Consider the following 24,935-nt stretch of genomic DNA (forward strand, 5'->3'; position numbering starts at 1 on the left):
TGGAAGGGTAAAGATCTTTTAATAGAAGTAATTTACAAATCTGTTTAACTTTCTGGCACCATTTGATTTAAAAATAAAAATGTTTTCCACCAGAGTACCCCTTTAACTGTTCCTCATAAAGTGACAGCTCTGTCGCAAACACCTTTTATAGGGCAGGTTATCTCGTGTTTTCATGATGTGTTCACTTGTATTCACCTATTACATTCACCAAGTAGCCTTTATTAAAGATGGGTCTCAAACCTAAAAGGGAATAGACTATGTGTTACTACTTAGGAGACAGCGCCACTCTTGTCCATTGATTGTGTCTGGTATTGCAGTTTGTCTTTATACTGGATTTCATAGGGGTTTGAGTGGGACAGGTCTGGGGAAAAAAAAACATACCCCAAATGAAGTTGTCTTCTACTGTGTGGTTGGGGCCCATTATTATGACAGAGCCTGGGCCCTGGAGATCTTCTCTTACTGGTTGCAATTACAAATTCATGCCAATTTTGGTGAATGTGCACACCTGTGTTTTTTAGCATTATTTTTGCTATTGCTGCAAACTCCCGGAACTGTATTTTTTTTACATGAAGTCAGCCTTAGCCGAAATCTCCCTAACAGGAGTCTTCAGAATTTAAAATGGTGCTAATATTCCCTAGCATGGGCCAAAATGAGCCTGGAGAAGAGTCCCTGCAGTCACCTGTCTCTTATTCAGGCCCAAGAGTCACTGTGAACACAACGGCACGCTTGTTCTGCTGACGAAATGACACTGCCTGTGCCGGCACTCCCTCCTCTCTGTACTACTCATCGTATCACACACCTACACTCCATGGGAAGGAGGAGCATCGCCTTAAAAACACCTGGAAGTGGAGAGAGAGCAGACGCAACGATGAGTGACTTCTCAAAGCAAGAGGGGGGAGTCGGAAGCCCAGGTAACTATGGCCTCGGAGGAGAATCCAAGGGATGCGTGGGAGAGTCCCTTGGCTCTGGAGTAGGAGAATCAAAGTTGGCCGGGAAGAGTCCATTTGACACAGAAGTTCCTGTAAGTGTTACCGAAGGAGCAAATGAGAGCAAAAAAGTGGAAATCCCAGTACAGAAACAGGGGGGAGAGAGTAACCCGATCTTGAAAGAAGGTGCAGAGACACTGAAGAAAGTGGACCAGAAAGAGAACAGGCAAAAAGTATCATATAAAAATGAGACAGCTCAGAGTGATGTCCATGTAAAGATAGAGGAGGACAAAAAGAAAGATGACAAAAATGCAAAACCTGCCGGGAAACACAAAGAGACACCTGAGAAGCTGGGAGACGCTAAACAAGTGAACATGGATGTGAAGGCAGCTGAGAAAAGGCACCAAAATGTGACTGCTCAGGAATACAAGTCAACAGCTGCAATGAAGGAACCGGAGAAGACTGAAGTGACAGCTCAGGTACAGGAGAAGCCAATAGAGACTGTCCAGGAACAGGAGAAGCCTAAAGTGACAGCCCAGGTACAGGAGAAGCCTAATGTGACAGCCCAGATACAAGAGAAGCCCATAGTGACTGTTCAGGAACAGGAGAAGCCTAAATTGACAGCGCAGGTACAAGAGAAGCCCATAGTGACTATTCAGGAACAGGAAAGGCCTAATGTGACAGCCCAGGTACAAGAGAAGCCTATAGTGACTGTTCAGGAACAGGAGAAGCCTAAAGTGACAGCACAGGTACAAGAGAAGCCCATAGTGACCGTTCAGGAACAGGAGAAGCCTAATGTGACTGCTCAGGTACAAGAGAAGTCCATAGTGACTGTTCAGGAACAGGAGAAGCCTAAAGTGACAGCCCAGGTACAAGATGAGCCCATAGTGACTGTTCAGGAACAGGAGAAGCCTAATGTGACTGCTCAGGTACAAGAAAAGTCCATAGTGACTGTTCAGGAACAGGAGAAGCCTAAAGTGACAGCAAAGGTACAAGAGAAGTCCATAGTGACTGTTCAGGAACAGGAGAAGCCTAAAGTGACAGCACAGGTACAAGAGAAGCCCATAGTGACTGTTCAGGAACAGGAGAAGCCTAAAGTGACAGCCCATGTACAAGAGAAGCCCATAGTGACTGTTCAGGAACAGGAGAAGCCTAAAGTGACAGCACAGGTACAAGAGAAGCCCATAGTGACTGTCCAGGAACAGGAAAGGCCTAATGTGACAGCCCAGGTACAAGAGAAGCCCCTAGTGACTATTCAGGAGAAGCCTACAGTGACAGCAGAACAAGAGACGACCAAAGTTACCATTCAGGAACAGGAAAAGCCTAAAGTCATGGCTCCAGAGAAACTCAAAGTGACATCTCAGGAGCAAGAAAAGCCAAATGTAACAGCTCATATACAAGAGAAGCCTAACATGACATCCCTGGAACTGGAAAAGCCCAAGGTGACATCTCAGGAACCAAAGAAGCCCAGGGTGACATTTAAGGAACAGGATAAATCTATAGTGACAACTCAGGAACAGGAGAGGCCTACAATTACATCTCCAGCACAGGTACAAGAAAATCTTAATGTGGCAACTCTGGAATTGGAAAAGACCAAAGTGACATCTCAGGAACCAAAGAAGCCCAGGGTGACATTTCAGGAACAGGATAAGTCTATAGTGTCAACTCAGGAACAGGAGATGCCTACACTTACATCTCCAGCTCAGGTACAAGAAAAGCCTAATGCGACATCCCTGGAATTGGAAAAGCCCAAAGTAACATCTCAGGAACAAGAGCAAACCAAACACACCGCTCAAGAAGTAGAGAAACCCATAACATCAGTCCAGGAACAAGAGAAGCCTCCAGTGACAGCACTCGAACAGGAAAAGCAGGAGACAACTCAGGGACCAAAACCACCCAAATTTAAAACTCCAAAACAGGAGCCACAGAGAGACACAGTGCAAGACTTGTCACATCTGCTTCCACCATTACCGAAGGAACCAGAGACGGCTGAGGGCTGGTTTGAACTATGTGAGAAGGAATGGCGTCTCAAGGAGAGGGCAATTGTCCTGCCAGAAAATGCCAAATGGGAAGAAATCTACAAAAAGAAACCCTTTGGAAGGAACCTCCTGAAAAGCCCAAATCCTGAAGGTACGATCTAGTCTTCCAATTCCTTTGTGCATGTAAGGAATACAAAGTACAGTGTTCCTCAACCTGTGGCTCTCCTTTTGGTTGTGAAGCAATGGCTGGAGAGCCACAGGTTGGAGAACACTGGTATAAAATATAGTGCGTCAGATCAAAAAGGTCCATACCTTTCCATTCCTGATTTATGCTCCTATTTTCCAATTCCAAAGGTGCAAATTTGGAACATTACTATTTACCCAAATTCTTAAAGGGTTTCTCCACCATAAGGGGATTTTAGCACTTACCTGCCAGACAGTAATGGACATGCTTAGGAATAACCCATGCTTGTCTTGGGGCTAAATGGCTGTGTTGTGAGTCCACAATTTATTTTTTTTGAAATGGCTATTTCCTGTTGGAGTTCCCTCCCTCCAACTACAAGTCCCAGGATCCCTTGTTTGTAAGTATGAGGTCATTTTTCTCCCTCCCACACATCAGCCACCTCACCCATTGCAGTACAGCTGCTGCCCTGTGGAGGATGATCCAACCCCACAACACCCAGTGGTCATTTCACCCATTGAAGCAGACAGCCTCCCTTTCAACACCTGACTAGTGATGTAATGTCTCGGCTGCACTGCAAATTGGGAAAACCTGAGACAACACTCCTTTTTTGTATGCTGCTGAAAATAAACATCGGGGCAAAGATGACATAAGAATGCCAGACCACCATCAAACACCGATACAGACACTATATTATGAACTACACAAATTTTACAGCCCCTGTAGCATAGTCAAATAAAAACAAATCCTGGAATACCCCTTTAAGAACATTTCAGCTCAGTCGTCACATAGTTGATATTGTGATGGTAGAAGCTGTCTCTTTTCCTACTTCTCTCCTGTCCTCTCAGCAGTACAAGCTCTAACCTGTATGTCCATGTATGTGTTATCTCTATAGGTTTATCCACCTCGCAGCCTCCTCCGCAGGAAGAATTCGACCCACCCCCTGAGAAGAAGCCCCTGGAGACATTAGGTCTGTGTCAGAAATGATTCTCTCTTATGCTTTAGCTCTGATCGTGTTCCTACCTGCTCAGCGTGTGATACGGTTCCTGTCATTTCCAGATCACACCCAATGTATCTCTCTCCCATCATTTCTGTGTTTTCATTTGCAGCATTCACAACGCCCTGAAATTGCTCGTATGCTTTAGAGCAGTGGTCTCCAACCTGCGGACCTCCAGATGTTGCAAAACTACAACTCCCAGCATGCCCGGACAGCCAACGGCTGTCCGGGCATGCTGGGAGTTGTAGTTTTGCAACATCTGGAGGTCCGCAGGTTGAAGACCACTGCTTTAGAGTTTTGCAGACAGACCTGATAGTTTACGGTAGAAGTGGCCTACATGATTTCTATATCTGATATATGTTAGTTCTTCCTGGGAATGAGCCACAAATTGGAGTCATATCTGATTTGGTCATCAGGTATCTACTGCACGTATCAGACAGGCTTCCTTTAGCTTCAGGTGTGCTCAAACAATAGCCTCTAGGGCTGTGAAGAATTAAAGGGGTATTCCGGTGAAATTTTTTTTTTAAATATATATATATATATATATCAACTGGCTCCGGAAAGTTAAAGGGAACCAATCATCAGATTTTACCCTATAAAACGCTTGGCAAAGCGTTATATAGGGTAAAATCTTTATTTTCACCATTCCCGGGGAGCCCCTCTCACCTACTCCCGTTCTTCGGCCGGCAGCGACGCCCCCTCCGCTTGATTGATGGGCAGCGTCATCGCTCTGCTCCGTCTGTTCAGTGAGCGGAACAATGACGCGGCCCATCAATCAAGCGGGGGGGGGGGGGGGGGGGCGTCGCTCCCGGCCTAAGAACGGGAGTAGATGAGAAGAGCTCCCCGCCCAGGTGACTACTTACGGCGGCGGTGACTAGTTTATAACTTCATATCTTCACCATCCCTGGAGGCAGGAGCGTCCCCCGGGGATGGTGAGGACAACAATTTTACCCTATACAGTGGTCCCTCAACATACGATGGTAATTCGTTCCAAACGACCCATCGTTTGTCGAATCCATTGTATGTTGAGGGATTCGTGCAATGTAAAGTATAGGAAGCTGTACTCACCTGTCCCCGCCGTTCCGGACCGCGTCCTCACCGCTCCCGCTGCTGTCCCAGGGGCTCCTGATGCTGTCCCGCTGCTCCGGAGTCTTCTTCGCGATCCTCCGGTGTCTTGCGCATCTTCTGCAGGGTCCGGGCCTCGCTTTCTGGTGACGTTATTACGCTGCTGCGCCGGCGCGGCGTGCGTAGTGACGTAATAACGATGCCGGAAAGCGAGGCCCGGACCCTGGAGAAGATGCAGAAGACGCCGGAGGATCGCGAAGTGGACCCGGAGCAGCGGGAATAGGTAAATGAACCTGCTGGGGCACATTACACTGCTATCCGACAGCAGCTTAAGCATTTTGCGCTGTCGGATAGCAGTTAATGCGATGGCCCCGACATATAAAAGCATCGTATGTCGATTTTATCATATGTCGGGGCCATCGCAGGTCGGGGGGGGTTACTGTATAACGCTTTACCAAGCATTATATAGGATAAAATCTGATGATTGGTTCCCTTTAAACAGATTTGTAAATTACCTCTATTAAAAAATCTTAATCCTACCAGTACTTATCATCTGCTGAAGTTGAGTTGTTCTTTTCTGTTTGACCACAGTGTTCTCTGCTGACACCTCTGTCTGTCTCAGGAACTGTCAGGAGCAGGAGAGGTTTGCTATGGGGATTTTCTTCTACTCTGGACAGTTCCTGAGACAGACTGAGGTGTCAGCAGAGAGCACTGTGGTCAGACAGAAAAGAACAACTCAACTTCAGCAGCTGATAAGTACTGGCAGGATTAATATTTTTTTTAATAGAAGTAATTTACAAATCTGTATAACATTCTGGAGCCAGTTGATATGAAAAACATTGTTTTTCTCCGGAATTTAAGCCTCTTATCAGTTTATGTCCCCCACCCTACTTTCCTTTAGGGGTTTCCAGATCATGTCGGTGTTGCTCTTGGATAATTCAGGTGGATAGAGTAGGGTTGTGATTCACAGCCAGGGTTCCTAATAATTCTGGGAGCATGGAAGGAATTTTCCCAAATCAGCTTAGTTTATAGGGATAGAAAACTGGTTCATACGGTGGAATGTTTGCAGAATGTCTGTCCGATAAACACCGCTCCATAGATGACAATGCACTTCCGAGCTGATTCTGTCGGCATGTCAATTCTTTCAGCGGAGGCCGATTTCCACCGGGATGTTTTCACCGTGGAAATTTCACCATGTGCATGGTGCAGCAGAATCTCATTGGAAATAATGGGACTGCTGTAACGGAATTTTCTAGCTGAATTTTTTCTGTCGTATTCTGCTCAGAAGTTCTGTCGTGTGAACATGGCCTTAGGGCAAGTGAATCAGTCATCAAATCTCAATCAAAACGTAAGGGGAGATTTATCAAAACCTGTGTAGAGGAAGAATGGTGCAGTTGCCCATAGCAACCAATCAGATTGCTTCTTTTATTTTTAAACAGGCCTATTGGAAGCCATTAGCACCCCTTCAGTAGTGACTGTTACACCTTAAATAACTGCACATCCCATGTTCCTCCAGCTGTTGGAAAGCTACAACTTCCTGCATGGTGGAGTTGTAGTTTTTCAACAGCTGGAGGCACACTGGTTGCTTAGACTGTCCCTGCCTATAGCTATAAAGTTATTATGCCCCCTAACATCTCTATTATTGGCTTTTCACCTGTCCTAATACCTGGAGATAAGCAGTGTCAGGGGGATCTGGCAGCAGCTTTATTCTCCTTGGATAATGTAACCTCTCTCAGCTGTTTTATAGAGTATCATCTGCAATTGTCACAAAGCATCGCAACCAAGATTATACAGCATGTGCACAATACAATAGGGAAACTAGACTCTTATTCTGCGCTTCTATATTCATATATGTCATTCTGTGCTTCTATATTCATATATGTCATTCTGTGCTTCTATATTCATATATATCATTCTGTGCTTCTATATTCATATATATCATTCTGTGCTTCTATATTCATATATGTCATTCTGTGCTTCTATATTCATATATATCATTCTGTGCTTCTATATTCATATATATAATTCTGTGCTTCTATATTCATATATGTCATTCTGTGCTTCTATATTCATATATATCATTCTGTGCTTCTATATTCATATATATCATTCTGTGCTTCTATATTCTTATATATCATTCTGTGCTTCTATATTCATATATGTCATTCTGTGCTTCTATATTCTTATATATCATTCTGTGCTTCTATATTCTTATATATCATTCTGTGCTTCTATATTCTTATATGTCATTCTGTGCTTCTATATTCATATATATCATTCTGTGCTTCTATATTCATATATGTCATTCTGTGCTTCTATATTCATATATATCATTCTGTGCTTCTATATTCTTATATGTCATTCTGTGCTTCTATATTCTTATATATCATTCTGTGCTTCTATATTCTTATATATCATTCTGTGCTTCTATATTCATATATGTCATTCTGTGCTTCTATATTCATATATGTCATTCTGTGCTTCTATATTCTTATATATCATTCTGTGCTTCTATATTCATATATGTCATTCTGTGCTTCTATATTCATATATGTCATTCTGTGCTTCTATATTCATATATGTCATTCTGTGCTTCTATATTCATATATATCATTCTGTGCTTCTATATTCATATATGTCATTCTGTGCTTCTATATTCTTATATGTCATTCTGTGCTTCTATATTCATATATATCATTCTGTGCTTCTATATTCATATATGTTATTCTGTGCTTCTATATTCATATATATCATTCTGTGCTTCTATATTCTTATATATCATTCTGTGCTTCTATATTCTTATATATCATTCTGTGCTTCTATATAGTTATATATCATTCTGTGCTTCTATATTCATATATATCATTCTGTGCTTCTATATTCTTATATGTCATTCTGTGCTTCTATATTCATATATATCATTCTGTGCTTCTATATTCTTATATATCATTCTGTGCTTCTATATTCTTATATATCATTCTGTGCTTCTATATAGTTATATATCATTCTGTGCTTCTATATTCATATATATCATTCTGTGCTTCTATATTCATATATATCATTCTGTGCTTCTATATTCTTATATGTCATTCTGTGCAATAATGCTCAATGCAATAATGGTAATAGCTATAAACAGGGTTAACGATACGGTCATAATGATAACGGCTATAACGATGACCACAATAATGATGACAGTAACAAAAATAACCGTGACAACGATACCACAATGACGATAAGACTAACAATAATAACATAATAATAATGCTAATAATAATAACACTACAAATGACACCAATAATAATAATAAATATAGCTGCAAGCAGCAATACAAGTGGCCAAGCTGCCCATCCGGGGTATAGCCCACGATTGCTGTGACCCCTGATGGTGGAGAAGGGGATCGTGGACATGTGTGCTTATATTCAAATTGTTCATACCATTAATTTAAGAATATTGTGCAATCCAATATGGCAGCCAAACCATGTGATCCGTGGTGGTACAGAAAGTGATTGCGAGCATGTGTGCTAATTTTTATATTGTTCTGTTTGCAGAATATTGTACAATCCAATATGGCCACCAAATCTTGTGATCACATGTGGTAGAGAGTGGGATCACGAACATGTGTGCAAATTTTCATTGTTCTTATGAATAATTAAGGAGAAAACTATGTATACAGAATATTGTGCAATCCAATATGGCGGCCAAACCATGTGATCAAATGTGGTACAGAAAGTGATCACGAACATTTGTGCTAATTTTCTCATTGTTCTGACCTGACCAGCAATTTTAGAAAAACTATGTAGAATATCGGCAATCCAATATGGCTGCAAAATCTGGTGATCAGTTGTGGTACAGAAAGTGATCATGAACATTTGTGCTAATTTTTATATTGTTCTGACCAGTAATTTCCGCGAAAACTAAGTTTGAAGAATATTGCGCAATCCAATATGGCCGCAAAATCTGGTGGTCAACTGTGGTACAGTAAGTAATCACGAACATGTGTGCTAATTTCCACATTGTTCTGACCAGTAATTACAGAGAATATGATGTATACAGAAAATTGTGCAATCCAATATGGCCACCAAATCTGGTGATCAACTGTGGTACACAAAGTGATGACGAACATGGGCACTAATTTCCGCACGGTTCGGACCAATAATTTTAAAGAAAACTATGTTTACAGAATATGGCTCAATCCAATATGGCTGCCAAATCTAGTGATCGCTAATAGCACAGAAATTGATGACGAACATGTGTGCTAATTTTCACATTGTTTTTACTAGTAATTTAAGAGAAAACTATGTATGCAGAATTTTGCGCAATCCAATATGGCTGACAAATCTGATGATCAGTTATGGTACACAAAGTAGTCACAAACCTTTGTGCTAATTTTTAAATTGTTCTTACCAGACATTTCAGAGAAAACCTCATATGCAGAATGTTGCGCAATCCAACATGGCCGCCAAATATGGTGGCCAATTGTGGTACAGAATGTGAGTAATCTACCATTGTACATAACTTTTAGATTAACAATGTACATATTACACGCATTTAACAAATCTGCATATCATTATTAATGCCAATCTAGATGTTTTTGGCGTGCGGTAGCCATATTGATTATGCAAATGAACCAGCTTTAACAACCTTGGTACAGGAGGTAACCATGGACATGTCTGCCAAATTATACGTTATTCTAACAAACGGTTACAGAGAAGAAGATGCTTGTAGAATATTGTGCAATTCAACATGGCGGCTAAACCATGTGATCAATAGACTTGTAATGAAAAATTCATAATTGTGATCACAGTGTAACCAAATGTAACCATGTTTAAATCTGTATCTATAGTGATTGTGGAAATGGAGAGGTTTCAATATTATGCAAAAACATGGCTGCCTGACCATGTGACCTATGACCTTTATGTTACAACAGATTATGCATAGTACAGGGCTCTACCCTTCGGTAAAACGTCATGAGTTTTGAAGTAACATTGAGCAATTACAGGCATATTACTAAAAGCCCCATAGAAATAATAGGAATAATTGATAATATTTACATTATTCAATATGGCTGCCGAACCATATGGTTGAATGATGTCAAACAAACATGTATGAGTCTAGGTCACAGTGTAACCATACGCGGCTACTTGTACATCTGTATCTTTAATGGTTTTAGAAAGACATGTCTTTGCATATAGCACTGAATAGTGTCAACTAAAACAAAATGGCTGCCAGCTCATGTGACCTATGACCTTTATTGTTATAAAAATCTTAAGTACAGTAGAGTACTGTACCATTGTGCAAAGAAACATAGATTTTTAATTAACTGTACATGTTACACACATAAAAAAAAATTGCACATCTATATTAATGCTATCTAAATCCTATTGGCGAGCGGCGGCCATATTGATTATGCAAGTGAACCAGCTTTAACAACTTTGGTACAGGAGGTGACCATGAACTTGTCTGCCAAATTATATGTTATTCTAACAAACGGTTTAAGAGAAGAAGGTGTTTGTAGAATTTTGTGCAATTCAATATGGCTGCCCAACCATGTGACCAAAAGTCTTATAATGAACAAATCTGACCCTGCACAACAGTGTATCCACATACAGTGATTTATATATCTGTAGCTTTAGCGGTTGTAGAGAAGAAGATTTTTTTTAATATTGTGCAAAATTTCCATAAAAAACAAGATGGCGGCCTTACCATGTGACCTATGACCTCGATATTGCATAAGATTGTGCACAGCTCATGGGTCTACCACTATGCAAAGTCTCATGTGTTTCTGAGTAACAGTGCGGCAGATATAATAAGCATTTGATGTCTGCGGCTGAATAATAATAGAAATAATAATCTGGGCAATAACAATAGTTTGCTTGGCCACCAAATAATTACCAATACTGTTGAATATAACAATAATAGCAAGAATATTAAGACCATACCATATTAAGAACATACTAGAAGTCTGCCCGAAACCGCGACCGTGGGCGTGCCTATAGAGGGCCTACTCAGATGGAGAATGATAATATAAGGGAGGGTTGGGCGGGATGTCACCAAACGCCGTGCTTGCCCTGACCTGTATGCAAGGGGCGTTAAATACTCTCAGGCCCCTCCCACAAACTCACCTTAACCGGCTTCCACTTGTGATCGAGGCTACAACTTGAACAGGCTGCCTGAGACTAATCACTACAATAACACAAAATAATGGTAATAGCTATAAACGGGGATAACGATATGGTCATAATGATAACGGCTATAACGATAACCACAATAATGATGACAGTAACAATAATAATAATAATAATAACGATACCGTAATGACAACATAATAATACTAATAATAATAGCACTATAAATGACACCAATAATAATTACCAATACTGTTGAATATAACAATAATAGCAGGAATATTAATACCATACCTACTTACAGCGGTCAGAAGTGTGCCCGAAACCGCGACCGTGGGCATGCCTATAGAGGGCCAAAAAAACTGTCTGTAATTGAGAAAACAATTATCACTAGCCTTGTCCAAACACCTGACCTTGAAGAATAGTACAGAATACCAGGAACCACACAATGCCTTGAGGTGCGTACAAATGTCCATGTAACATCTGTTCGACTGGCTGAAACTGTTGTATCTGTACGATTGATGAAACTTAACGTGATAGTTAGTAGTGAGCTACAACCTCTTGGAGGGCCTCGTCCATAAAGGGCCAAAAACCCAAACAATAACCTATGTCTCCCTACCATCACCTGCCCTTGACAATGGCTCTGACAATTGCAGTAACAATAATTACGCAGTGCTTGACCCTGCAGATGTGGCAGGCACAACAGGTATACTACCTCCTATGAGTCGTGGTATTATAGCTCTGAAAATGTGTCAGGTACAATAATCACGCAGTACATCCCCCTGCATACGTGGCAGGCACAACAAGAATACTACCTCCTATGAGTCGTGGTATTATAGCTCTGAAAATGTGTCAGGTACAATAATCATGCAGTACATCCCCCTGCATACGTGGCAGGCACAACAAGAATACTACTGCCTATGAGCCTTTATATTATTGCTCTGAAACATGACAGTAGCCAATACGCAGTGCATCTCCCTGCAGACGTGGCAGGCATAACAGCTATACTACCGCTTGTAGGTTGTGATATTATTGCTCTGAAAAGGAGTCAGTAACAATAATTGCACAGTGTATCCGCCTGTAGACGTGGCAGGCATAATAGGTATATATATATATGTGTGTGTATATATATATATATGTTTTTTTTCTTCTCTACCGCATAAGGATCGTGAATATTGTTGCTCTGAAGAGGTGTCAGTAACAACAATGCACAGTGCATCCCCCTGCAGGCCTGGCAGGCATAACGGGTATACTACCGCTTATGGGTCATGATATTATAGCTCTTAATGTGTCACTAACAATAATTTACGCGTGTGTGTAATAGTGTGTAATAGAACTTATCATTAACAATGCAATCCATCAGTAGCCCAAACTCCTAATCAATTAATCAATAGGTGCAGTTTGGATGGCACCCACTACAATGGCTGAATACACTGGTGAGCCTAACATTTAGTGCTCCATAAGGAAAGAAACTATTGTTCATTTAACAACATCATATTTCCCAGTGAGTGGCATTCCCCGCCAATATTCACACGATGTGGAGCTAGAGTCGGATCGGACACAGAGGCTAAGACGGATACGTTCCCCCTGCAGCCTGGCCTGTGGATCTGCACCAGCTCCCCACCGCATGTGCTTAAGACAGAGCCATGGAGCCATAGGACCATGGTGCCGCGACCGGCCATAAGCTTCCGACTCTGCATCGGGCAGAGGCTTCCACCCCCTGACAGATGCTAAGCGGGGCGTCCCTACCTACCGGAACCTCTCCCCCAATCTGCACCTCCTAAACTGATTCTACACCCCCCACCCCCGTAATACTTTACCACCATTAGTGAAGATCCAGGCCTCCCTCATGAAGCAGGTGGCGGCTACAAACGATGCCGTGCCCATAGTAACTAGCAGGGCTCAGGATACCGCACGGCGACTGTAGTGAGAGCGGCTGCTTGGAATTCAAAAATGGCGGGAGATTTAAATGCTGAATCTCCTCCAGACGCAACAGGCCGAACGTTCCTATCGCCAAACGCCGTGCATACCCTGACCTGTACGCAGGGGGCGTTAAATACTATCACACCCCTCCCACAAACTCCGCCTTAACAGGCTCCCACATATGTTACATAGAGGTGTGTAACTCTGTATATATATATATATATATATATATATATATTTATTTATTTATTTAATTTTTATTTATTTATTTATTTTTTACTTTTTATTCTCCCAGTCTTGTATTTCTACGTTTGTCTTTTCAGGTGACTTCAGCGGGTGGCAAATAACCGTGGAAGAAATCCCTGTGGACAGAAGCCATGTTCCTCCAGGTGTGGTGGTCTGTTATCTGCCCGAGTACAGGTGGGTGACCTCCATCACTTACCCCCAAGTACTCAATGGCCCTCATTTACCCAGCATGCCCGAACAACCTAAAGAATTCACCTAAAATAAAAGTGGAAGAAGGTCATAAACTTTTCTCACCATCTAGAAGGGGGGAGGGATGTAGAAAACTATTTTGACACGTTGAATGGATTAAAGGGGTACTCCGCTGCCCCAGCTTTTGGAACATTTTGTTCCGAATGCTTGGAGCAGGCAGCAGGGGGTCGTGATATCACTGCCACGCCCCTCGTGACATCACACCACGCCCCCTCAATGCAAGTCTATGGGAGGGGGCGTGGTGGATGCTGTCACGAGGGGCGTGACAGTAACTTCACGACCCCCGCTGTCCACTCCAAGCGTTCTTAATGAATGTCGTGTACTGCACAGAGATCTCGGGGATCCCAGCAGCAGGACCCCTGGGATAAGATGTCTAGGGACGGAGTACCCCTTTAATGTCATTCTGTGCTTGAATGGATTAATAAGCGCAAAACATATAGGTCAATTTTTTATATTTAAAAATGTGATATTTTTACAAAATTTCTTAATTTTATTAATGTAAAAATACTCTTTTTTTTCCCCCTTATTATTTTTATGTTTCCCATTCAATTTTTCCTCTTTTGTTCTTGTTAGTTATATTGTGCCGTTTTCTAAGTGGAGTTCTGAATTACAATTAGGTTACACTGTTGTGTGTTTTTTTTAATTTATTTATTTATTTTTTATAATTAATATTTTGGAGTCTTTGGCTGTCTTGTCACACAGGGAGTTGTAGTTTTGCAACAGCTGAAGGCACCCTGGTTGGGGAACACTGCTGTAGATAAAGAAAGGAACCACCTGTGTTTCAATGAATCCCAATGCTACACATCACCACCTGCTGGTCATGAGCAGTACTGCATTTTTTTAACGACCCTGCTGTGATCACTGTCCAGTGCATTTAGAGCGTTTTCAGACCCTTCCACTTTTGTCACGTTTCGCCTTTACAGCGTTGTGATAAATAAATGATTCCCTCATCATTCTGCACTCAATACCCCATAATAATAATGCAAAAAAATTAAATGCTAGAAATTTCTGTAAATTTATTAAAAAGGAAAAACTAAAATTTTGCATGAACATAAGTATTCAGACCCTTTATTATGAGACCTGAAGTTTAGCTCTGGCTCCTACCATTTCTCTTAATCATCTACAACAGTGGTCTCCAACCTGCAGACCTCCAGATGTTGCAAAACTACAACTCCCAGCATGCCCGGACAGCCGTTGGCTGTCCGGGCATGCTGGGAGTTGTAGTTTTGCAACATCTGGAGGTCCACAGGTTGAAGACCACTGATCTACAAGATGTTTCTCTACCTCTGTTGTAGTCACTTGTGGTAAATTTTATTTTACCACAAGGAGCAACATAACAAAAATGAAAATCAACTGGCTCCAGAAAGTTAAACAGATTTGTAAATTACTTCTATTAAAAAAATCTTAATCCTTTCAGTACTTATGAGCTGCTGAAGTTGAGTTGTTCTTTTCTGTTTTCTGCTCTCTGATGACATCTCGTGAACCACCCAGTTTAGAAGCAAATCCCCATAGCAAACCTTATCTACTCTGTGCAGTTCCCAAGACAAGCAGAGATGTCAGCAGAGAGCACTGTTGCCAGACAGAAAACAACAACTCAACTTCAGCAGCTGATAATTATTGAAAGGATTAAGATTTTTTAATAGAGGTAATTTACAAATCTGTTTAATTTTATGGATCCAGATGATATGAAAAAAAAAAAAGTTTTTTCCTGGAATACCCCCTTAACCTCTTAATGCTCCAGAAAGTACTAAAGATTCATGGAGGCATTAAAGGGATACACTGGTGGAAAATGTTTTTTTAAATCAACTGGTGGCAGAAAGTTAAACAGATTTGTAAATTACTTCTATTAAAAAATCTAAATCCTTCCAGTACTTATCAGCTGCTGTATGCTCCACAGGAAGTCGTTTTTTTAATTATTTTTTTCTTTTATGTCTGACCACAGTGCTCTCTGCTGACACCTCTGTCCATGTCAGGAACTGTCCAGAGCAGGAGAGGTTTCCTATGGGGATTTGTTCCTTCTCTGGAAAGTTCCTGACATGGACAGAGGTGTCAGCAGAGAGCACTGTGGTCAGAGAGAAAAGAAATTCAAAAAGAAAATAACTTTCTCTGGAGCATACAGCAGCTGATAAGTACTGGAAGGATTAAGATTTTTAAATAGAGGTAATTCAAATCTGTTTAAAGGGGTACTCCGCTGCTCAGTGTTTGGCACAAACTGTTCCAAACGCTGGAGCCGGGAGCTTGTGACATTAAAACCCCGCCCCCTCATGATGCCACGCCCCACCTCCTCAATGCAAGTCTATGTTGAGGGGGCGTGACGGCTGCACAAGAGGCAAGGTGTAATAGTAGACAGTACACTGCAATATTTTTGTATTGCGTGGCATTGTAGAAACAATTGAATGTTCAAGCTCCCAAGTAAAGAGAACTAAAGTATTTCAAAATACTCAAAAATGTATTAAAAGCAAAATGATTAATGAAAAATTAAAAACCTTAATAATAAGAATAAAAAAAACAAACAAAGAACTTTTACCTATTTTTCAAATAAAAAACATAACAAAAAAAAACAAACAAAAAAAACAAACAAACATACCTGGAAAGGTCTGAACTATTAAAATATAAAGGTATTTATCTTGCACAGTGAAAGCTGCTAAATCAGACAGTAAACTTAACTCCCCCCAATAAAAATGGTGCAATTGTTTTTTTTTTCTCCTTCCCCCCACAAGTATTTATTTATTTTTTGGTTTTTAAAAAGGTAAAAAATCTGGGTGCGCTGTAGATTTTTTATGTCTAAAAAAAAAGGGATATGTCACCTATTTTAGCTGTGATTTTTTTCCATGGTGGTGCTTTGGGTCCGAAAAAAAAAAAAGAATAGACAGAAAAAAGGGTACACATTTTATGGCTATAAAATAAATATGTGTTAATAGGCTTAGTGGCCACTGTAAAAACTACAAATAAAAATTGTGACATAGAAAATTTAGAAACTTTTTAAAATCAGTGAAGTCTAGAGTCTTCCTTTGATATGCGACGTACAAAGTATAGTATTACCTACAGTACAGTATGGCACATTCTATGCAGAGGCGTAACTTTTAGCTTCTGGGCCCCAACGCAAGATCTGCAACAGGGCCCCATTTTTTTACCATCCGTCCCCAAGACATCTTATCCCCTATCCAAAGGATAGGGCATAAGATGTCTGATCGCTGGGGTCCCGCGCTGGAGGCTCTTAGTGTTATGCCTCCGACCATGGGGACGGGGTATCGTGATGTCCCGACTCCACCCCTGTATGACGTCACACCCCGCCCCCTCAATTCAAGTCTATGGGAGGGGGCGTGATGCCCCCTCCCATAGACTTGCATTGAGGGGGCGGGGTGTGACGTCACACGGGGGCAGAGTCTGGACGTCACGATACCCCGTCCCCATGGTCGGGAGGCATAACACTAAGAGCCTCCAGCGCTTCCTGCAGTGCTTACAGGTGGGTGCTGCATGCTAGATTGCGGGGGTCCCCAGCGTCGCGACCCTCGCGATCAGATATCTTATCCCCTATCCTTTGGACAGGGGATAAGATGTCTTGGGGCCAGAGTACCCCTTTAATAAAGGCATAATCTGGGTCTCTTATAGGGCAGATGTGCCTTGGGGCCTCCTTCCTCATCGGGGCCCCGGTGTGACTGTTACCTCTATAGTTACACCCCTGATTCTATGGAGGCTATGGATTTGTCATAATACACATATAGAAGAATCCGATCCTGCTATTCTTCATGACAAAAGATCCTTGTAGTTGACAACATTATGGAAACATATGGCAGTACCCAGCATGACATGCCCGGGTATAACGTGTGCTTGGTATTTGCAGTTGGTGTGTGAAGGAGCAGCTGTTGGATCTGAGCTCTGAAGGTCTTTGGCCCGAGTTGCTGGATTCCTATCAGCCGGATATCTATGTCCTGGACTGGTGAGTATTTGGGGACATTAGAGGTAAATGTGGAAGTAAATCGTCTAAGGTCTGGACAGATTTGTTATGTTCGGATGGTAGCAGATAGGCCTTATGGGAACCATCACCATGGACCAAGGTTCACTGTCTCGTGTCAAATGTTTGTTATACAGGTATGAAGACAGCAAACTCCACAAATGTATCTACGAGCTTCATGTCAAGCTGCTGGCGGAGGATAAGACAACCATTTTAGCTCAACTAGACCTGACCCCAGAAAATGACATGAGTGGGGAACCGAAAGGATGGAACATGGTGAGTAAAAAGGGATGAGGCCAGGGCTCCAGTCCTTCAGGAACGCATGGGAACTCAGTTCCTGCACTTTTTTCAAAGCAGGAACACTATTCCCATTAGCAGGAGTCCAGCAAGACCAGTCCTTAAAGGGGTATTCCAGGCCAAACTTTTTTTTGATATATCAACTGGCTCCAGAAAGTTAAACAGATTTGTAAATTACTTCTATTAAAAAATATTAATCCTTCCAATAGTTATTAGCTTCTGAAGTTGAGTTGTTGTTTTCTGTCTATCTGCTCAATGATGATGTCACGTCCTGGGTGCAGTTCCTATGGGGATATTCTCCCATCATGCACAGCTCCCGGGACTTGACATCATCATTGAGTAGTTAGACAGAAAACTTCAGAAGCTAATAACTATTGGAAGGATTAAGATTTTTTAATAGAAGTCATTTACAAATCTGTTTAACTTTCCGGAGCCAGTTGATATATATATATATATATATATATATATATATAAAAAAGTTTTTGCCTGGAATACCCCTTTAACCCCTTAACGACGCAGGACGTATATTTACTTCCTGCGCCGGCTCCCACGATATGAAGCGGGATCGCGCCGCGATCCCGCATCATATCGCGTCGGTCCCGGCGCTAATCAACGGCCGGGACCCGCGGCTAATACCACACATCGCCGATCGCGGCGATGTGCGGTATTAACCCTTTAGAAGCGGCGGTCAAAGCTGACCACCGCTTCTAAAGTGAAAGTGAAAGTGACCCGGCTGCTCAGTCGGGCTGTTCGGGACCGCCGCGGTGAAATCGCGGCGTCCCGAACAGCTGATCGGACACCGGGAGGGCTCTTACCTGCCTCCCCGGTGTCCGATCGACGAATGACTGCTCCGTGCCTGAGATCCAGGCAGGAGCAGTCAAGCGCCGATAATGCTGATCACAGGCGTGTTAATACACGCCAGTGATCAGCATAGGAGATCAGTGTGTGCAGTGTTATAGGTCCCTATGGGACCTATAACACTGCAAAAAAAATGTAAAAAAAAAGTGTTGATAAAGGTCATTTAACCCCTTCCCTAATAAAAGTTTGAATCACCCCCTTTTCCCATAAAAAAAATAAAACAGTGTAAAAAAATAAATAAATAAACATATGTGGTATCGCCGCGTGCGTAAATGTCCGAACTATAAAAATATATCATTAATTAAGCCGTACGGTCAATGGCGTACGCGCAAAAAAATTCCAAAGTCCAAAAAAGCGTATTTTGGTCACTTTTTATACCATTAAAAAATGAATAAAAAGTGATCAAAAAGTCAGATCAAAACAAAAATCATACCGATAAAAACTTCAGATCACGGCGCAAAAAATGAGTCCTCATACCACCCTGTACGTAGAAAAATAAAAAAGTTATAGGGGTCAGAAGATGACATTTTTAAATGTATACATTTTCCTGCATGTAGTTATGATTTTTTCCAGAAGTGCGACAAAATCAAACCTATATAAGTAGGGGATCATTTTAACCGTATGGACCTACAGAATAATGATAAGGTGTAATTTTTACCGAAATATGCACTGCGTAGAAACGAAAGCCCCCAAAAGTTACAAAATGGCGTTTTTTTTTCGATTTTGTCGCACAATGATTTTTTTTTCCGTTTCGCCGTGCATTTTTGGGTAAAATGACTAATGTCACTGCAAAGTAGAATTGGCGACGCAAAAAATAAGCCATAATATGGATTTTTAGGTGGAAAATTGAAAGGGTTATGATTTTTAAAAGGTAAGGAGGAAAAAACGAAAGTGCAAAAACGGAAAAACCCTGAGTCCTTAAGGGGTTAAGTTCCCACACTTTTTTTTTATTCCAGGATTTGACCCTTGGTTTAGGCCACAAAATGTCCCGTCTCAGACAATATATGCAATAAATGTCTTATAGGGGACTGGGTCAGGGGCCCCTGTAGTCCCAAAAGACATTTTAACCCCTTAAGGACACATGACGTACTGGAACGTCATGTGTCCACTCCCGATCTATAACGTGGGGCCACGGCATGGCCCCGCGTCATAGCGGGTTGGACCTCCTCGCTGCCTCCTCGCTGTCCGATCGCCGAATGACTGCTCAGTGCCTGAGATCCAGGCATGAGCAGTCATGCGGCAGAATCAATGATAAAGATCAGTGTGTGCAGTGTTATAGGTCCCTATGGGATAACAATGATCAGTGTGTGCAGTGTTATAGGCCCCTATGGGACCTATAACACTGCAAAAAAAAAGTGAACAAAAAAAGTGAATGAATATCATTTAACCCCTTCCCTAATAAAAGTTTGAATCAACCCCCTTTTCCCATGAAAAAAAAAAACACAGTGTAAATAAAAATAAAAATAAACATATATGGTATCACCGCGTGCGGAAATGTCCGAATTATAAAAATATATCGTTAATTAAACCGCACGATCACGCCATTCACCGTACGGTATCATTAACCCCTTAAGGACGCAGGACGTAAATGTACGTCCTGGTGAGGTGGTACTTAACGCACCAGGACGTACATTTACGTCCTAAGCATAACCGCGGGCATCGGAGCGATGCCCGTGTCATGCGCGGCTGATCCCGGCTGCTGATCGCAGCCAGGGACCCGCCGGCAATGGCCGACGCCCGCGATCTCGCGGACGTCCGCCATTAACCCCTCAGGTGCCGGGATCAATACAGATCCCGGCATCTGCGGCAGTTCGCCATTTAAATGAACGATCGGATCGCCCGCAGCGCTGCTGCGGGGATCCGATCATTCATAACGCCGCACGGAGGTCCCCTCTCCTTCCTCCGTGCGGCTCCCGGCGTCTCCTGCTCTGGTCTGTGATCGAGCAGACCAGAACAGAAGATAGCCGATAACACTGATCTGTTCTATGTCCTATACATAGAACAGATCAGTATTAGCAATCATGGTATTGCTATGAATAGTCCCCTATGGGGACTATTCAAGTGTAAAAAAAAATGTAAAAAAATGTAAAAGTAAAAGTAAAAAAAAAGTGAAAAATCCCCTCCCCCAATAAAAAAGTAAAACGTCCGTTTTTTCCTATTTTACCCCCAAAAAGCGTAATTTTTTTTTTTATGGACATATTTGGTATCACCGCGTGCGTAAATGTCCGAACTATTAAAATAAAATGTTAATGATCCCGTACGGTGAATGGCGTGAACGAAAAAAAATAAAAAAAGTCCAAAATTCCTACTTTTTTAATACATTTTATTAAAAAAAAATTATAAAAAATGTATTAAAAGTTTTTTATATGCAAATGTGGTATCAAAAAAAACTACAGATCATGGCGCAAAAAATGAGCCCCCATACCGCCACTTATACTGAAAAATAAAAAAGTTAGAGGTCATCAAAATAAAGGGATTATAAACGTACTAATTTGGTTAAAAAGTTTGTGATTTTTTTTAAGCGCAACAATAATATAAAAGTATATAATAATGGGTATCATTTTAATCGTATTGACCCTCAGAATAAAGAACACACGTCACTTTTACCATAAATTGTACGGCGTGAAAACGAAACCTTCCAAAATTAGCAAAATTGCGTTTTTCGTTTTAATTTCACCACAAAAATAGTGTTTTTTGGTTGCGCCATACATTTTATGATATAATGAGTGATGTCATTACAAAGGACAACTGGTCGCGCAAAAAACAAGCCCTCATACTAGTCTGTGGATGAAAATATAAAAGAGTTATGATTTTTAGAAGGCGAGGAGGAAAAAATGAAAACGTAAAAATTAAATTGGCTGAGTCCTTAAGGGGTTAAAGGGGTACTCCGGTGGAAAACTTTTTTTTTTTTTTTTTTTTTTTTTTAAATCAACTGGTGCCAGAAAGTTAAACAGATTTGTAAATTACTTCTATAAAAAAATCTTAATCCTTCCAGTACTTATTAGCTGCTGAATACTACAGAGGAAATTATTTTCTTTTTGGAACATGGTGCTCTCTGCTGACACCTCTGTCCATTTTAGGAACTTTCCAGAGCAGCATATGTTTGCTATGGGGATTTTCTCCTACTCTGGACAGTTCCTAAAATGGACAGAGATGTCAGCAGAGACCACTGTGTTCCAAAAAGAAAATCATTTCCTCTGTAGTATTCAGCAGCTAATAAGTACTGGAAGGATTAAGATTTTTTTTATAGAAGTAATTTACAAATCACTTTAACTTTCTGGCACCAGTTGATTTAAAAAAAAAAAAAAAAAAAGGTTTTCCACCAGAGTACCCCTTTAACATTATATTTTAATAGTTCGGATATTTAAGCATGCGGTGATACCAAATATGTTTATTTAAAAAAAATGTTTATTTTTTTTTGTACACTTTTTGGGGGTAAAATGGGAATAAGGGACAATTTACATTTTTATTGGGGAGGGGATTTTTATTTTTTAAAACCTTTTTTTAAATACTTTTTTTTTTTACTTTTATTTTTACACTTTAATAGTCCCCATAGGGGACTCTCTATAGCAATCACTTGATTGCTAATACTGTTCAGTGCCATGCATAGGGAATAGCACTGATCAGTATTATTGGTGATCTTCTGCTCTGGTCTGCTCGATCTCAGACCAGAGCAGAAGACATCTGGAGACCCCTGCAGACGGCCGGAGGCAGGTGAGGGGACCTCCGGCCACCATGCTGGATGATCGGATCCCCGCGGCAGCGCTGCGGGCGATCCGATCATCCATTTTAGTGACTGCACTGCCGCAGATGCCGTGATCTGTATTGATCACGGCATCTGAGGGGTTAATGGCGGACATCTGCGCGATCGCTGATGTTCCCCGTTACCGGCGGGTCCCTAGCTGCTGGTAGCAGCCGGTACCTGCCGCGCATTACCCGAGCTTGCGGTCATGAACAGGACGTAAATGTATGTCCTGTGAGTTAAAGGAGTAGTCCAGTGGTGACCCAGTGGTGAACAACTTATCCCCTGTCCTAAGGATAGGGGATAAATTTGAGATCGCGGGGGGTCCGACCGCTGGGGCCCCCTGCAATCTCCTGTACGGAGCCCCGACAGCCCTCGGGAAGGGGGCATGTCGACCCCCGCACGAAGCGGCGGCCGACACGCCCCCTCAATGCAACTCTATGGCAGAGCCGAAGCGCTGCCTTCGGCAATCTCCGGCTCTGCCATAGAGATGTATTGAGGGGGCGTGTCGGCCGCCGCTTCGTGCGGAGGTCGACACCCGCTATCTGGCCGGAGAGCCTGGCCCCCGTACAGAGAGATCACAGGGGGCCCCAGCGGTCGGACCCCCCGCAATCTCAAACTTATCCCCTATACTTAGGATAGGGGATAAGTTTTTCACCACTGGACTACCCCTTTAAGTACCGCCACACCAGGACGTACATTTACGTCCTGCGTCGTTAAGGGGTTAAGGCATAATTGACTGACTGGTTCTTGTTTTTGATGCATTGACCAGCCCACAGTATGGAATTATTCAAAAGGAGTGGAGAACTTTTGCCGAGGGTCTACAGATGTCATGGAATATTGGGTCTCCCCTTATAGCATCCGCTCCCACTCATAAAACCCATGGACACGAGACAACCCCTATTATAGGGACACAACTACTTTCCCAATGTCTTTAACCCTTCTATCTTTCAGGTTTCCCACATATTCAAGTCTTACGGGCCGGGTCTCCGGTACGTTCACTTCTTACACAAGAGCAAAGACCTGTCCGTCCTGGGATTCCACCGAACGCGAGTGGCGGACAGCACTTTATTCGCTCAGCTTCGAGGGTGAATTCCCCCCCCCCCCAAAAAAAGGGTGAATTCCCAAAACATCTGTAATATCCTGGACAATCCGTAAAAATAGTGAACTCTTTGAAGCTGAAGGAGCTTGTACAGATTATCGTCATGGTAACAGTGGATGCTGCTTATACAGTAGGTTCAGATCAGTATTCAGGGCTGTAGACATTATATTACTAGTAATATTAACCATTCGTCATGGTTTTCCGTAAAAAAAAAAAAAAAAATTGCTGTCTGTTTTTGTTTCTTTTTGATTTATAAATAGTCCTTAAAAGAGGAAAAAAAAAAAGAAAAGAATTAATGGTCGACAACACTGGAGTGAATCCACATATTGATGCCTCTGATTTTCTCCCCATAACTCATCTTGAACAATCTCATGTTATCTCCATTGATCTGGGTGTAAGAATTTGATCTATGGTGCTCACTGTACTCATCTATAGTATACACCAGTGTTTCCCAACCAGGGTGCCTCCAGCTGTTGCAAAACTACAACTTCCAGCATGCCCGGACAGCCGTTGGCTGTCCGGGCATGCTGGGAGTTGTAGTTTTGCAACAGCTGGAGGCACCCTGGTTGGCAGGGCTTATGCAAGGATTTTTGCCACCCTAGGCAAAAGCCAATTTTGCCTTCCCCTTACCCCGCCCATTGGCTCCGCCCCTTGACACTCCCCACCTTACTACTGGAGTGACACACTGTCACAAACCTCCTCCTCATGAGGCGGATATATGGAGGTGCGGATCGATGTCAGGATGCTGGATGGACCTGATCTGCCTGTCTGGCCTCGGAGGTGGCACTCTACTCTTCCAGTAGGCTGAAAAATGCAGATTATTATGGTATTTGGGGGGGTCGTGCGATGGTGGTGCTGGCTGGGCGGGTGCTTCAGACGCTGACTACTAACTTTCTTACAGGGGCCAGAGTGGAGCCCCACATCAATAGGGCACTCTAGGCAGCTGCCTATTTTGCCTATAGCCAGAACCGGCCCTGCTGCTTGGGAAACATTGGTATATATCAACATTATGGAAGATCATACCGGTTGAAATCTGTGACATGAAACGCAAGTAGATTCTCAAAACAAAGCAATAAATAATTCTTGATTTACATACAGTAGTCATCTTATCAGTATGTTGTGGGAAAAGAATGGGTAAAAGCAGGTGTCGACCAGAGCAATTGATCCCCTTTCCATCATAAGACAGAAAATAAAGAATAATAACCTTATAAAGTGTCATAGACAATTCGTTATTAACGCATCGTTGTCCGGTCTCCTAAGTTGTTTTCAGGTCTGTAGGTGTTCAATGGT

The 24,935-nt window shown here is 42.1% G+C and overlaps 1 protein-coding gene across 1 annotated transcript; it reads left to right on the top strand.

Annotated features, from left to right (window-relative positions):
* The first annotated feature begins 406 nt into the window (after nucleotides 1-406).
* Nucleotides 407-24,139, top strand: LOC130291121 (neurofilament heavy polypeptide-like). The gene is made up of 6 exons (XM_056539559.1): nucleotides 407-3,056; nucleotides 3,982-4,056; nucleotides 13,520-13,616; nucleotides 17,536-17,631; nucleotides 17,784-17,922; nucleotides 23,498-24,139. Exons 1-6 carry the CDS (start codon nucleotides 743-745, stop codon nucleotides 23,633-23,635), a joined length of 2,859 nt encoding a protein of 952 aa, XP_056395534.1. The 5' UTR covers nucleotides 407-742; the 3' UTR covers nucleotides 23,636-24,139.
* Nucleotides 24,140-24,935: the final 796 nt, after the last annotated feature.

Source organism: Hyla sarda, chromosome 9 (assembly GCF_029499605.1).
Source record: "Hyla sarda isolate aHylSar1 chromosome 9, aHylSar1.hap1, whole genome shotgun sequence".
Classification (NCBI taxonomy): domain Eukaryota; kingdom Metazoa; phylum Chordata; class Amphibia; order Anura; family Hylidae; genus Hyla; species Hyla sarda.

Coding starts and splice junctions, on each gene's coding strand:
- LOC130291121 (XM_056539559.1), top strand. CDS start 743: ATGACACTGCCTGTGCCGGCACTCCCTCCTCTCTGTACTACTCATCGT. Junction 4,057..13,519: donor GAAGCCCCTGGAGACATTAG/GTCTGTGTCAGA, acceptor TTGTCTTTTCAG/GTGACTTCAGCGGGTGGCAA. Junction 17,632..17,783: donor GATATCTATGTCCTGGACTG/GTGAGTATTTGG, acceptor TTTGTTATACAG/GTATGAAGACAGCAAACTCC.